This window comes from Temnothorax nylanderi, unplaced genomic scaffold (assembly GCF_030848795.1).
Source record: "Temnothorax nylanderi isolate EJ_2023f unplaced genomic scaffold, tnyl_v1.0 TNYL_tig0959_pilon, whole genome shotgun sequence".
Lineage (NCBI taxonomy): Eukaryota > Metazoa > Arthropoda > Insecta > Hymenoptera > Formicidae > Temnothorax > Temnothorax nylanderi.
In genome coordinates this window covers 32,976-49,176 of record NW_027250021.1, presented here as the reverse complement: position 1 = coordinate 49,176, position 16,201 = coordinate 32,976, and the positions used below count along the sequence as shown (strand labels likewise).

Genomic DNA, 16,201 nt, shown 5'->3' with positions numbered 1-16,201 from the left:
TCTAGCATCGTAGATATAAGGCTTTAGAATTACTTCTTGTTACTATTAAAATGTTTAATAAAATTAATTGTGTAATGAAAATTTATTAGCAGTCGACAATAAATTTTGAAAATAACAATTTAAATGATGTATCTGTTAATATCTCAAAAACATAAATCTCCTTAAAGATCAAAGATTATTTTATGCATATTACCTTTGAAATAGTCTTGCTTTTTGTCACAGTCTTTTTTTTATTTCTTTCGTACCTTTTTTGTGATTGCACTAATATTTTCTGGCAGTTTGTTCTATATAAAAATTGTTAATCATATACATATAAATGTAAACTTAAGAATTGGATCATTCTAATTATTTTGTTATAAAATAATATTTTCACTTACACTTGTACAATCTGAATTGATACGTGCCAGTCTCTTTTCAATTTTATCAGTAATATTCGCTTTCTGGAAAAATTCAAATATGTGTGAAATGTTCAAACATTACTCATAAGACGTATATTACAAATCGTACATAATTTACACTCGATTCTAATTCACTTTCCGAAGCTGACTGGCAATTATCGAAGACGGGGATTTGTGGTCGTTTACTGGCAAGTTTCTCTTCCAGTTTTTGTTTATTATCTATAATGTGTAAATATAACACTTTTTTAGTTAAAAAGTTTACGCACGCATCAAAAACTTGTGAATAATAATGTGGCATATACAAAATGCACAGTTAATATAAAATGATAAATGTTGTACTATTATAGTTAATTGTTGCATACCATGCACGCATCATGTTACTTCTTAGTTAAATGTTGTTAACATAATAAAATGAATATATGTATAAGATGAGTCAATTGATGTAAAGAAAACACAGTTCTTTTTCCAAAAAGGTAGGGAAGACCGGGGCTAACTCGACACTATTTTTTCAAAGGCAATTTTTAATATTTAATTAAAATTTTTAGGCAAATTCAATGGTATATATTTAAAGAGTGTTCCTTCAGGTACAAAATTGATTCAGAAAGTTTTGCTGTACGTCGCTTTGTTTTGCCGCCAGGAAAGGAAAAGTGACGCGAAGACAAATTTTCGAATTGAAAAATGCCGGGGCAAACTCGACACCCCACCGGGGCAAACTCAACACTTTGTCTGATCGACACAATTTGATCTGGAACTTATTTTTTACTGTCTGAAAATGAAAATACATTGTTTATTGTGTATTTAAAAAGTACAAACATTCGGAATAAAGTAACTAGAACAATCATTTGAAATAACGAGAACAAAAATTGTTGAACTTTCAATTATCTTCATCTAAACTCATATCTGAAAAACAATTAATGCAGGTAAACTCGCGATCGGACGTGCGCATACATTTGTCATGAGCCATACGGCTGCATGACAAGCATCGTTTGTTACTGGAAGCCGACGAAACGGCGTGGTGTTGACTTCAAACCCCGGACGTCGTTTTTCACTTTTGTCACTTCAAAAACATAAAAATTTTGAAAATATCCAAAAACGATTATCGGATTCATATAGAGCATCAAATTTCCCATGAAAATCACTTACATATAGGTTTGCAAGAGTAAAGCTCGATGAAAGAGTAGAAATTTTCGAGAGATCAGAAAAATTACTTTTCACCATCAAAAACGCTTATGTCGTGCTAAAAATTACACCATAACTCAGAATGTCATCAAATCCCGTTGATAATACTGGCACATAAAGACGCATTTACAGTAGGAAAGGCAAGTTTCTACGATAGATTTAAATTAGCAAAAAGTTCAGTGTCAAGTTTGCCCCGATGTCGAGTTAGCCCCGGTCTCCCTTATGTAGTTGCATATTGCAAATTGCATAATTTTTTTAAAAGCAACCATGTATTTTTTTATATCAATTGATTCATCTCATTATTCTGTGCCTAAAAATATTAAGGTACAATTATCAAAAAATTAATAGTTTACAAGATATTTTATATCAAAATATGTCAAAATAAAGTATAAAGTATCTCGTGAACTACTGATTTATTTATAATTCTATCTTAATACTGTCATATGCAGAATAACTAGAAAAATAATGTTATGTAAAAGAAATGATATATAATTCCATTTTAAAAAATAACGGTGACCTTTATGTGACTTAGAAAAATCGATTTCTTCAAAACTTGATTTTACCATTATTTGTCCCCTTCAGACCCCCTTACGACTTTTGTCTAAAACATTTTTCATCAACCCCCTCCTTTATGAGATATTCGACTGTACTGTGTTAAATGTGATTTTCTGTCTAACAATATCCATTATTTTACTTAAATTAAGATACTTTATTTTATGTAAATATGTGTACACTAAGATAGTCCTTAAAAAGGGTAATTTTTTATTTTGACTGCTCGAACGGTTCGGAAGGCTTGAAATAAATAGAAAAAAATATGTGCAAAGCGCAGCCTTCTATCTCAGTTTTAACATGTCCCGCAGAGCACTTGAATTTCCCCTATTAAACTCAAATGGGAAATGATTTTAGTATGACTGCAATAGCGATAGGAAAAATTTGAAACTTGGCAATTCTCTTACCTATAGTTATACCTATCTTCTAACAATTATATAGATTTTTATTTACATATTTCAGATAATTATAGGTCGATAAAAACAATTTTTTTCAATTTTTTTCATTTTCTGCTACCTGTAATATGTAGATAAAAATTTATAAAATTGTCAGAAGGTAGGTACAACTATAGGTAAGAGAATTGAAAAGTTTCAAATTTTTCCGATCGCTATTGCAGTCATACTAAAATCATTTCCCATTTGAGTTTAATAGGAGAAATTCAAGTGCTCTGCGGAACGTGTTAAAATTGAGATAGGAAGCTGCGCTTTTGCACATATTTTTCTTTATGTATTTCAAGTCTTCCGAACCGTTCGCGCGATCAATATTCGAAATTATCCTTTTTAAAGACGACCCTATTTAATAGGGAAATTGCATGATTATGTTTCAATTTATTGAATACATTGTTTTTCTTTGTTACGTGTGTACACTAGGGTTTTGAGTCAAAATAAAAAATTTTTAATTTTTTTGGCCCTTTTTAAGGACCACCCTAGTGTACACACGTAACAAAGAAAAACAATGTATTCAATTAATTTAAACATAGTCATGCAATCTTATTTTAGTCTAATAATAGCATTATATATAACAATATTATATGTCACATGCCGTACACATGCTATGCAGGTACACCTGTATAGCATGTAAAAAATATTTTTAAATAATTTTATACATAAGTAACATAAAAAATATTCATATATGTATCTACTGATTAATAGTTTATGCATTACCTAATTCAATAGTATTATTACTGAATACGATATATAGTGTACTCTACTATCAGTTTAAAAATACTACATATATATGTATACATATACATATATCATACATTTTTCATGAGAGCAATAATCAATTTTGTAAAAGATCAAATCGCCGAGATTGAATAAAACGGTTGAAAAGTGTACACTTTATAGTTTATTTATAAAATGTAAATATATTATGTTAAAATATTTATACTCACCATCTACATCGATAATTAAGGCATCGTAAAATGAATCATCCTCCCAACGAACCTTGTATTTTTTTGATCGATTTACGCAGTCTGCTTTAAAATGTTTTATATCCGACGTTTCCACAATCATTTTGTGGCCATCTTCAAATTTTACGTAGGCAAACATTGTGACGTCTGATTACGCTATCCTGGAATAATTATCATATTACTAAAACTACAAACTTGACAAATTATCATGTGCATATATGTAGTAGCCCAGAGGCCCTATATTCTCGAATAGTTGTCATGAAACATACATGCGAAATTGTATAAAATAATATGAAATTAAGTAGTTAGGATATATCTGAGGTGAACGGATAACAGAGGGTTTTAGTTATCTCAGTAAATTTACAAAAGCTCCTCCTGATAGGCAAATACCTGATAGGCCGTGGTTCGATTCACGCTCACAGTGCTCAAATCTATAGTATACATAAAACGTGAACTATAGATTTTAGCGCGCTGATAGTGCTGTGAGCGTGAATCGGACCACGATCTAGGGCAGGCTCGAGAATAGCCAAATATCAAGAGACACGGTAGTGTCTCGCGCCAAGTACGCGCGGAGCGAGACGCACCGTGACTCTTTTACGCGAACGCACGAGTTGCGAGTACCCGAGATTTTGAGATCTCAATAACGAGTGAACGGATCTGTATACGCAATATATGGCAGTCTTATTTTAATTTTTATACATATACTCGGAAAGTGTTAATGATTATTTAAAAAATATTTTCACATATTTATACCATTATTAGATAATGGAAAATGTATCAAACGTTGATTATGCAAATGTAAATGCGACAAGTGTAATTGTTCTAAAGTCATTTTAAACTATGCATTCCTATAATTACATAAAAACAGATACTCGTCATTATAAAATAAAAAAATTAATATATGTATTTCAAAACTAATTTGAGATCGCATCTTCCTTAATTAACACTCAATCTTTTACACCAATATTTTTTTGTAATCAATCTATATAAAATTAATAATTAAAATTACAATTTCAAAAATATTTTCAAATATAAATAAAAAGTAAATAAAAACTTAAATATTGCTTTTTCATGCATCAGACTAATGCGTTTAAATAATTACAAATAAGTGACCAAAATTTTAGCAATAAAATTTTATCAAATAAAATAAAATGAGGTAAAATATACTGTGCAAAGTTCGTACATTCAAAAAGCCTCGCATCTCATTGCCACTCATCACTGAGATTGCACGAGCTGCAATAAGATGCGATGGATGTGTCAGGTGTGACATGTTAATCTATATTGAGTGTAGAGTGGAAATTATTTGTAATTTTTCGAACAGGCCATAACAAAGTTGCGCGTGGTATGATATTCATTCAGTGTATGTGACACACGATATTCTCGGCGACGGATATGGAAATGTTCTGCTCAACAAAACTTGCAATAATTATCATTTGTCATTTGTTTAATGTGACAATAAAATGTTTGAGTTTGGCAATGCAAATAAAAATTAATGTTATGTAATTCAATTTAATTTATGTAATTTTTGCGCACGCAGCAAATTTATATGTCTGCTCTGATAAGCATTATATGTTTTTTTACAGAAAATCTCTTTTCTTTCTCACTCTTGCTCTCTTTTTTTCTTTCTATAATACTTTATTAATAGCTGATTCAGTAATATCTCGTGTATAATATTATTTAAATAGTTAATAATTTTTTAATCAGTATATTATTTTATCTGACTTAAAAGAAGATATGCATTTGTATTTATCGATAAATTGATTAAAAATAAATTGTTTGGATATTTTATAGCAACATTTACACAGTACCTATTTATAATACATAACATTATACTAATAATATATTTAAGACATTTAAAAATCTATTGCTTCTCTTTGTATTGCGTTATGCAAATTTTATACATTGTGTTTATTATTTTTTGCTCATAATATTAATTATTTCTCTGCTTAAATTAATAGATGTAACGCTTATTTTTCAAATGTAAACATAATAGGGTATAAATAGAGGCAATTCTTTTAAGGAGAATTAGAATTAGGAGAATCAGATTTTGATCTTTACCAACGACTTCGATAAATCCAGTGATGCTGGACGTCGGGTCAGTATTAACCTGGCACATGTACCAACCACTGTCGGTCTTGCGCGTGTCTTTTATGTGCAAAGACCACAAACGATGGCCAATATGTGTCACAGAGATCCGATGATTCTTCGTAATAACGTGACCTGCTATCGTCAGAATCGTCTGCGTATCGACTCGTAGCCACGCTACCTGCAACACAAATCACATAATGGGTCAAGTAAATAATCCATTTAAATAAAATTTCGCAAACAGCTCTGTACGCGTTATGCCGGTCCAAATGCCTTGTTTATATATCGAGTTTTCTGGAAATGTATAACACATTAGAAAGAGAATTTCAATTTAATTATAGTCCATGTTAAAAATGCGACGTAATGGAAGTTATGTATTATATACATGTAGTAGAATAGTTATTTGTGTAACAAGTGCGGTAAGTTGAAAATTCACGGGTGCGGGTGGACGCACGAGCCGAAGGCGAGTGCGATCACCCGCACGCGTGTTCAATTTTCAACCCGCACGTGTTACACACACTATTTTATATCACAAGTGCGTGGAAAGTGGCCTATTACGCGCGTGACACGCGCGTAATGGGCCACTTTCCATGCACGTGTGATATAAAAATTAATTCGTGTTGACAGACGAATGATTGCAAAAGATGAAACAAGGAAAATATCGAAAAAAAATACAAAAGTAGAAATGTTATTTTACAATATAGAATCTACGCCGACGTAATGCTTGAATCCCCGGCCATTGTCGGGACTCAGACTCAGCATGAAAAAACATGTCTTGCTATATCTGGAAGATTACAGAAAAAGGTTAATTTACTTACCACCAATAGATCCTGTTTATTCTCGCAAATAAACCCGTCTTCACTTCCTTATTCCTTTTCGCTTCTCGAAAGATATTCCTCTTGGCACTCAAAACACTTTTAGAAACACTTGGAGTTGGAACGGCACGGCAAAACGACCGGATTGCCTCTTCGCCTCTTCGTGAAGTTCGTGAAACAATGAACGCCCTTGGCGCTACAACGCACTCTCGCCACGTATAGCGTTTCACAGCCCAACTAACCAATCACGTACCACGATCAACCACGATACATGTATTCCTCCGCCATGCGGCCAATCACAGATGAAGTTGCCGGCACAAACCAAGCGCCGCGAAACAAAAGTTACGGATATGCATTAACGTTAAGATTCATTTCATCCTTATTGTAAAACCAATAAAATATCTTATTGTAAAATGTTCACCAAATGTATAACACAGATAAATTATGCTCACGAGCATTGCAAAATGCGAGCGCATAGTAGAACGTACCCGCCAAAAAAACAAATGCGTCGCGGCACAGAATCACGACACGGCAGCGTGATCGGGACCATCGGGACTGTAGAGAGTGTCCGAGTCGAGTGTCTATGACCTTGAGGTCGATTCTGTATTTTGAGACAAGGTGAAAATTACAAAAGTGAACAGATTTACTAGATTTTGACAAATAAAATTGTAGATTCTCTAGTGAATTTCCTCACTTTTGTAATTTTCACCTCGTCCCAAGATACAGAATCGACCCCCTTAAGCCGTGATCAGACTATGGATTGGGATTAAGATTGGATTGAAATTCGACCAATTAGAGCAAAGTTCACTAAACTTGAAGTTAGTTTTCTTTATTATGATTAATTAAATTTCAATTCAATCTCAATCTTAATCCGTAGTCTGATCCGTAGTCACGGCTTTATGGTCAACGATAATGCTGGATCTACAATGCGAGTCGTGGGTCGTAGGTCGTAGGAAATTGACCAATCACATTCGAATTTGAGGAGAATAATCGACTGTAATTGGTCAATTTCTTGCAACTCGCGACTTGCGACTGCTTGGCGACTTGCATTGTAGACCCCGCATAATTGTAAAAACTACGAATACACGACGACAATTTTGTGTCTAGATCGAATGTATCCACTAAGTGTCGACGTGTGTGTACAGCTTGATGCTTTGTTATATATCGACACTTAGGCCGGTATTCATAGTCGGTTTTTATATTTAAGACCATCTTAATACAATCTTAAGATGTCATTAACTAATCACAAAGCCGTATTAGCATCTTAAGATATTACTTAAGACGGTCTTGAAATAAGATCTGATTATGAATACCGGCTTTATAGCGAATTCGGGCGCTTGCACTAGTGCACACTGAGTGCGCACTAAGGCTGGTTTATAATCTATTCTTATATTTAAAGTTGCTTAGGCCGGTATTCACACTCAGAAGGTCGATTCTGTATTTTGAGACGAGGTGAAAATTACAAAAGTGAACAGATTTCGACAAATAAAATTGTAGATTCTCTAGTGAATTTCCTCACTTTTGTAATTTTCACCTCGTCCCAAGATACAGAATCGACCCCCAGATCTTGTTTCAAGACCGTCTTAAGTAATATCTTAAGATGCTAATACGGCTCTGTGATTGGTTAATGACATCTTAAGATTGTACTTAAGATGGTCTTAAATATAAGAACCGACTATGAATACCGGCCTTAAAAACATTTAAAAACTTTTTAGCCAATAAAACAATCTGTAATATCTATGTGGATGCTGTACAAATAATTTTATAGACTAAGAAGTAATTAAGATGATCTGTAAATATAACAATTGATTAAGAACAAGCCTTAGTGCGCACAGTGTGCACTAGTGCAAGCGCTCGAATTCGCTATTAGTGTACACACTCGATCAAGTCTGATCTAGACACAAAAGTGTCGTGTATTCGTAGCTTAACGGTTAAAGATACCATGTGTATCTAGCGGGAATAAATCATTCCACATCAAGTAATATACAGGTGATCTTAATTTTCCAAAACTGTACGGTGAACACTTTTTCATACGTAATAATTTTATAACCTTAGCTAATTATTATTTCTCTATTCTATGATATTAGAATTGCAGTAGAGCGTGATCGGGACTGCGAGAGTGTCGAGTCGAGTGTTTTGGTCTTACGGTCGACGATAATATTGTGACGGTTAAAGATACCGTATATCTAGCGGGAATAATCAACAAATTATTCCATCAGGTAATATACAGATGATCTTAATTTTCCAAAACTACGGTGAACACCGTTTAATACGTAATTGCGTAAGCATAAGAAAATTGATTGGTCCGTACACATGTGCATAAGGAAATAGACCAATCAATTTTCTTATGCTTACGCATTATGCGTTGTGCAGAAGTGTGTGCTCCCCGCTTTAGCCGCGGAAGCCGCGGGCGACGACAGCGTCTCTATCTCACGTCTCGCGTGCCATACATTGTTCGCATTTCGTTTCGCGCGTTGAGTGCGTAAGTTGAGGCCGCAGGGGAAAGGGGGAAGTAATCCGCGGCATCCGCGCAGTTCTTTCGTTCTTTGGTGCCTTCCGACGGCTCCGACAACCGCCCGCGTCGCGAGTAGCCTCCCTTTCCCCCCGCGTGATCCGCGGCGCCGTTCAGACCGCTTCCGCGCGCGCGAGGATACGTAGCCCGCGTAGCCGGGCCGAGCGGACTCGCGGCGGCAGCGCGGGTTCACGCCGAAAGCGCCGAGTCACAGCGCGCGCACGCTTCGTCCTAACCCGCACCCGGGGGGAGCACGAGGTTGCGGCGTCACCGGCGACCTCGCGCGCGATCGTCGCGACGACCGGGCGACGTGGGTGCCGCGCGTCGGAACGTGCACGCGGACACGGCGACACGTAGGTGTTGCATCTGCTTTGTCCGCGCGACCGCGTGCGCCACGCGTGTCCTCGGGGAACGGAAGACTGCCTCCCCCTCGCTCGAGTGACGTGTGCCGGGTCGCGGATACGGACCCCCGTCGCGCTTTTTTCGCCGCCGAGACTGCCGAGAGACGGAATTCGGGTTTAACGTACCTACGGCATCCTGAGTTCGCGGAAATATCAAAAGATAGACAAAGAAGTTCACGAACTATTAAACCGTTAGGGTGTATCTCAACCAACAGTTATTGATAGATTCAAAAATAAGTACACTTCTATTGTAAATACTGCATGACTGCGATTTTCCGTGCTTACTTCTCTCACCTTATATATGTATGCAAAATTACCATTCGGCATCATTCCACGATCTCACAATCATAGCGTATATATGTGAGATCTAGATTCTAGAAATATCGAGAGCGCTCTATCACGTGATCGATATACAGGTGACATGCCGCGACCGCGTGTGTGTGCGTGCCGGGCCTGTCGAAAGTACGGGTCGGAGCGGCACTAGCGGCAGTCGTCTACCGGCCGCCGAACGATAAGACGGATTAATGTACTTGCAATGTATTTAGAATAAAGTATCTTACATATATTCTTTTATCTTCTAATTTGATAGGTAAAATAATATTCGCTGACTGATCATACGGAATGATGCCGAACGGTAACTTTGCATACATATAAGGTTAAAGAAGTAACCATCCTGAACAATAACTTTGCATTATATATATGAATAAACTTATTAATACACTGAGAAAAAAATGTTCTGGATTTTAGTAAATATTAGTTTGCATACAACTGTGACTCCATTTATTAAAATAAAGAAAATTTTCCTTTTTATTAGTATATTTTTTTCCTAGTGAATACACATATACTAATAAAAAGGAAAATTTTCTTCATTTTAGTAAATAGAGTCACAGTTGTATGCAAACTAATATTTACTAAAATCCAGAACTTTTTTTTCTCAGTGTATTATCAAATTCTGTATCGATGGCTACAGTTGTTTTTTTTCCATGACTAAACTGATTTTTGGCTTGTGTATTTTTGCAGTTAAATTGTATCAAACTTTCTAATTCGCTGGAAAAAGAGACGGCAAAATTGCAAGAGTTGCAAACTCACATCGTGAGTGCTAGTGAACGTGGTCACGAGCAAAGATTTGAACTTTGGACTGTTTTACAGTACGATATAAAAGCAGCGATAAAGGAGATTCTAATAAATTATGAAGCAGAATATATAAATAGTTCGTATTGCAAATGGAATTTATTTGATTTCTTGTCAATGAATTATTCGCTGGCTTCTTTATTATTTCGCTTGCAAAATATATCACGATATTAATTGCACGTTAATTTTTCTGTAGATGTGAAACAAGATGAAAATATCGATCCAAATTATGCGTTCGAACACGTGAGATAATTATTATTAAGCCGAAAAGTCACTGAAGCAGTGACATACCTGTGGAAGACGTTTACGAAATTGGAGGGAGCTCCCGAGATGGAAAATCTTTCCGCTACAGCGAAGGAGGAATGTTTATTTGCCTTTTTGCTGAAGATTTTCATAGAATCAGAGACTAAATCGACAGATAGAGACGACAATGCGAACGACGTGTGCAAATCGGAACAAGACGACAACAAGAGAGAGGAGATAAGATTGCGAAAACGCGTTATGAATTACTTAAAAGTACGTGGCATACAAATAAGCGTTGCGATTCTTTTGAACTATTCGCTGTTATTATAATACATTGTGTTTCTGCAGAATTGTCTGGAATTTGCGACCGAGTTGGAGAAGGCGATACCGATGGCAGAAAAATTGCTGTTCTCCACATGCGCTGGAGACGCCGTCGAGTCGTGCACGTTTTTAGGAGTTGCTTTCCAATTTGGAGTAACTGGAGCGGCCGACTCCATGCGCGAGGCTCTGTTTCAAGTGTTTCATCGCGATCAATCTGTGCGTAATAACGTGGCCATGGTGTACAAGGGAATCTATCTCGATACAAATAACGACAAACGATCGACCCGTCAAATAGCCGTTGCCCGTGCGAATCGTCTGATCGAATTGCTGAAGGAATTGAAGCCTGGACAGAGCCAGACTTTGACTTTGTTGATTGTGACGTGGTACGAGAACAAAGAATTAAACAGTGAATTGCTGCAGGTAAGTTAGGTAAATGTACCAATGCCTGGAGAGTTAGTGGATACGTACCTATGTCTGGACACCTTTATCATGTTTATGGGTTAAAAATTTTTAACCCATAAACATTGTAGTGTTTTTAATTACCTACATTTAAAAAAAAACGTTCAAATTCTAGTAGTTTTAACCGGTTCCGAGATAACGCACTTTTTTGGTCTAATTTGCCTCTATTATCTCCTTTAGTCATACTCTTCAAACTCTCCAATTAACTTTGCATTAAATCAAGGCATATATGAGGTGAAGGTCGAGATTTAAGATGGAATACGGATGGACCGCTCTATCACACATTACTAAATGTATTTAATATTGATTTCGTTCGACGATAAATTATAAATATTTTGATTGTTTTAAAAATAAATTGAGAATATATTCTAATAAATGCTATATGTGTAGGTTTTATGGGAAAAGTTCTCCATGAAATATCCGGACACATCGCTAATTGATAGCAGAACCGCGTTAATGATAATAACGATGATAGCTCAGGCGAAATCTAACATAGCATCTGATAATCTGGACGTGTTAATGAAGATAGGATTTGGTCCGCGCGCGAAGGACGATCTTCTTTTAGCGCGAGATGCTTGCAGAATGTTGTTAAAAATAAAACAAAGTAACAAAGATGTCGAAAACTCACCTGTAAGGTAAGCCTCAATGAGAATCCGATTCTCCGGATTCTAAGTATCCGATTCTCCGAATTTAAGAAGAATGTTTAAAAAATGTTGTTTTTGGCCCCTAAATGTGAAATAAATAGACCTCAAAAAATCATTGTTTGAGCTCTTAAATGACAGAAAATAAAAATTATTCGTACTAATAGAAACATTGCAGGAATAGCTTAAACATGGTATAATAAATAATTATTATTTCCAGCCATTTTAGGACTTAAGCAATGATTTTTTAAGGATTTTTCTATTCACTTATTTATTATTCGTCTCACACTTGGAAAACAATTTTTTTACATCTTTCTTTTATTTTTTTTACATTTTGCTTTTACTTTTTTAACATCTTTTTTTATTTATAATAGTGCAGAAAAATTTTGTTTGTTACATAAAATTGCATATTAATTTTTTTTATGTAGTTACGTTTTCCAAAATAATAAAATGGGTTCTTAAAATATATATATCTAAAATATATTTATATATCAATATTAAATATATTTATATGTCAGTAATATATGATATTTTTATTTTTTATTTTCCACCAGCATTTAAAACGTGTTTTGTTAAACAGAGACACACATGATCAGAAGAGATAACTGTGCAAAGTCTCTGTATTTTATAATTAGTTGTATTAATTCTTTTTTTGGTAGTGTTTCTCTGAGGTGATAAAAATTTCTTACAGCTTGCAAAAATTAGATCTGTAGGTCTTTTATTTGATATTGATATCTCCATTCAACACCTAATTACACATGCAATGTACATTTAATAGAAGTATTAGTAGCGACTATTCGAGTTTCCATTTTTTTAAATATGAAGACAATAAAAAATTAATGTAGCTTGAGAGAAACGCTGTAAAATAAAGAATATAAACAAACATTACAAAGGTAAAGGAGCTTGACAGCTTGATGATCAACGAACGAAATTCATTAACTCTGTAAATGTAATCCTGATTAACAATATGTCGTGCGTGCTTTATTTTTGCGTTTCTATTTTATAAGACACTGAAGATGGTTTGATGTTGAACCGAAACGTTTGTAATTTTGATTGGAATTTGGAATATATTAACGCTTACACCTTGTTACGGCTCGATGCTCCTTTACCTTTGTAATTAATTTCAAATTTGTGAGCCTTCTAGATTATATAAACAAACATGCTTTATAAAAGATAATATAATTTTATATTACCTGGTACTTCCGCCATAGAAAGTTGCTGATACTAATTAGCTGTCATTTTCGAATGCAGTTATTGAAAAAACAAAAATTGTGTTGAAAAGAAGAAAGTCTGCAGTTTTTAATAAGTATAAATAAAACTTAACAATGTTTGTATAATGATAATTAAATAAGCTAATGCATTAGCTTATTTGATTATTTGTTTATTTTTTATTATTTCTTGTCAATAAAATAAATTGGTATACAAAATTTTGTTAAGTTTTATTTATATCCATTAAAAACTGTAGACTTTCCTCTTTTCAACGCAATGTTTGTTTTTTCAATAACTGCATTCAAAAATGATATCTGATTAGTTTCAACAACTTCCTTTCGGACATCCTGTAATATAAAGTAGCTAATTCAGTTAAGCGACATTTGTCTGTTGTAGCAAAAATTTGTTGCTATAGTAGCTAAGTCCAAATAGTGAATAAATTTAGCTGGGACAGCAACAGCATTAGCTGTCCCTAGAATAGGGACACATCTTAGCTGTCACAGCTAAATTTTAGTTCCTGCTGCTAATCCTTTTTTTACGTGTAATATACAGATCTTAATTTTCTGAAACTGTACGGTGAACACTGTTTGATACGTAATAATTTTATAATCTTAGCTAATTATTATTTCTCTATGTTCTATGATTTTAGAATTGGTGAGCGCATAGTAGAGCGTGATCCGGATTATCGAGAGTGTCGAGTCGAGTGTTTTGGCCTTACGGTCGACGATAATATTGTGACGGTTAAAGATACCGTGTATCTAGCGGGAATAATCAAATTATTTCATCAAGTAATATACAGGTGATCTTAATTTTCCAAAACTGTACGATGAATACTTTTTGATACGTAATAATTTTATAACCTTAGCTAATTATTATTTCTCTATGATATTAGAATTGTTGTGAAGATATCGGATCATTACGCAATGAATAGTACGTCAAACTCAAATAAGAGAAAGAGCTACAAAGCTTTTTTGGAGCCAGGGTTCTCAGCAGCGAAAGTGAACCGTCAAACATATCAACGATGGATGAAACACGTTCAAGAAGGTTAATATATTTTAACATTTACTTTTTACATGGACGTAGGAAATATCTGGACGGAGACGGAAGGCGATGCTGGAGTCGTCTGTAATACCGACCAAACGCACATCGCACTTTTCTATTTTTTTTCGCTTTCCTTGTACAGAATAAAAAATCCTCTAAAATTAAAGAAAATAAGCAAACAAATGTGGGTAAGTAGTATGTTTGGTCAGTATTACGGACGACTCCAGCATCCTCTTAACCCATTTCATATAGTTACATTTACAATAACAATATAATTTTCAGGAAATACAAGACCGAAACATTCGATGCGAAATGAGCAAACAGCTGGTACATTGGCGGATTTAATTCAGAGTGAGTTAAACACAACAGCAATTGATGTTTCGTTCAATGAAAATGAAGATATCAGCAATTTAAATGATATTGTTCACGATGATAACTATTGCAAAGAATCTGATAGAGATGTGAACTATAACGATGAAATCGACAATGATGGTTTTGTTTCCGAAGATGATTTTGATTTGTTTGAAAGTCCAGACATAAATTATAACACTGATGATGATACTATCATGTTCGAAGCTGCCGGTTTGTCGATTTCTCAAGTTTTTACAATGATCCAAGCTTTATGTTTACGTTATCATCATTCCGATGAATTTAGATATGCTTTACTAAATTTGATAAAAATTTTGGCTGGTCCAAAATTTAGGCATATTAATATTACTAAGTATACGATGTCAAAGAAGTATAACCCGCCTGCGGATAAAATATTGTATGTATTTTACTGTACACAATGTTACTGTTTACTGTTAAATCCACTCTCTAAAGATCATATTGGTAAGAATAAAAGTGCTACGTGCGGTCAGTGTGAGGAAAAATATCAAATTTCTACGAATTCTTCAAATTATTTTTTATCTATTAATGTTGAATATCAAATTCGCGCCTTGTTAGAAGATAAAAATATGCGAGAAATTATAATGAATAATGTGGAAAACGTAAACACCAGATTACAAGAAATAAATAATATTTCGGATGTATACGATAGTCATTTGTATAAGGATATTGCACGTAATAAAAAATGTAGAGTTTTAACTTTTAACTTTAATACAGATGGTTTTCCTGTATTCAAAAGTGGTAAAAACAGTATTTGGCCTGTGCTATTAATATTAAATGAGATACCGCCTAAATATAGATTTCAAACTTTAATTTTAGCAGGTTTGTGGATGACTAAATGTGAACCCAAAGCAGATTTTATGAATCTATATCTACAGATTTTCATTAAACAGATAGGAAAATTAATAAACAATGGTATCACTATATTGAATAGCAACAATGAAAACATTACATTTTTTTACGGCCATTATGCGCATCAGTAGACTCAGTCGCTCGCCCTGTAATGCAAAACCGATATCAGTTTAACGGCTATTTTGGATGTAGCTGGTGCTATGCAAATGGTGAGCATCTACATGGTTCTATGCGATATCCTTTTACAGAAAACGATTTACAGAGAAACCATGTAACATATCTAAAAGATGTAGAAGAAGTTAAGCGGTTGCAAAGACCAGTTAATGGTGTTAAAGGTCCTTCAATTTTGACAGAATTGAAATATTTTGATTGTGTATGGGGATTTCCCGTAGAATATATGCACGGTCACTTGTTAGGAGTTGCGCGCCAAATGTGGGCTGAGTGGAACTCTCCTAGTTCTCCATTTTATTTATCGCGAAAGCAAAGAGACAATGTTGATAAAAGATTATTGAATATAAAGCCTCCGAAAGAAATCCATCATTTCTTCATCAATCCGGTCATTTAAAG

General features: G+C 34.4%; 1 protein-coding gene and 1 long non-coding RNA gene across 3 annotated transcripts; one reads left to right on the top strand and one right to left on the bottom strand.

Annotated features, from left to right (window-relative positions):
* Positions 1-507: 507 nt before the first annotated feature.
* Positions 508-6,731, bottom strand: LOC139786120 (uncharacterized). The gene is made up of 4 exons (XR_011722184.1): positions 6,441-6,731; positions 5,596-5,803; positions 3,520-3,698; positions 508-617 (listed from the first exon to the last, which is right to left on the bottom strand). It is a non-coding gene; the product is annotated as an uncharacterized lncRNA (long non-coding RNA).
* A 2,187-nt stretch (positions 6,732-8,918) lies between these two features.
* On the top strand, positions 8,919-15,897 carry LOC139786122 (uncharacterized). Of its 2 annotated transcripts, none has more exons than XM_071725276.1 (8): positions 8,919-9,587; positions 10,371-10,560; positions 10,678-10,997; positions 11,073-11,465; positions 11,895-12,139; positions 14,004-14,153; positions 14,247-14,398; positions 14,678-15,897. In XM_071725276.1, exons 3-8 carry the CDS (start codon positions 10,812-10,814, stop codon positions 15,763-15,765), a joined length of 2,214 nt encoding a protein of 737 aa, XP_071581377.1. In that variant the 5' UTR covers positions 8,919-9,587; positions 10,371-10,560; positions 10,678-10,811; the 3' UTR covers positions 15,766-15,897. The 2 variants fall into 2 exon arrangements, with proteins under 2 accessions (XP_071581377.1, XP_071581376.1); XM_071725275.1 differs by having other exon boundaries at positions 8,919-9,984.
* The last annotated feature ends 304 nt before the right edge of the window (positions 15,898-16,201 follow it).

What these genes read in the sequence shown, in the direction of transcription:
- LOC139786122 (XM_071725276.1), top strand. Translation starts at nt 10,812, where the DNA reads ATGGAAAATCTTTCCGCTACAGCGAAGGAGGAATGTTTATTTGCCTTT. An exon ending in GTCGAAAACTCACCTGTAAG is followed by an intron (nt 12,140 to 14,003) that starts GTAAGCCTCAAT and finishes CTATGATTTTAG; the next exon opens with AATTGGTGAGCGCATAGTAG. An exon ending in TTTCATCAAGTAATATACAG is followed by an intron (nt 14,154 to 14,246) that starts GTGATCTTAATT and finishes CTATGATATTAG; the next exon opens with AATTGTTGTGAAGATATCGG.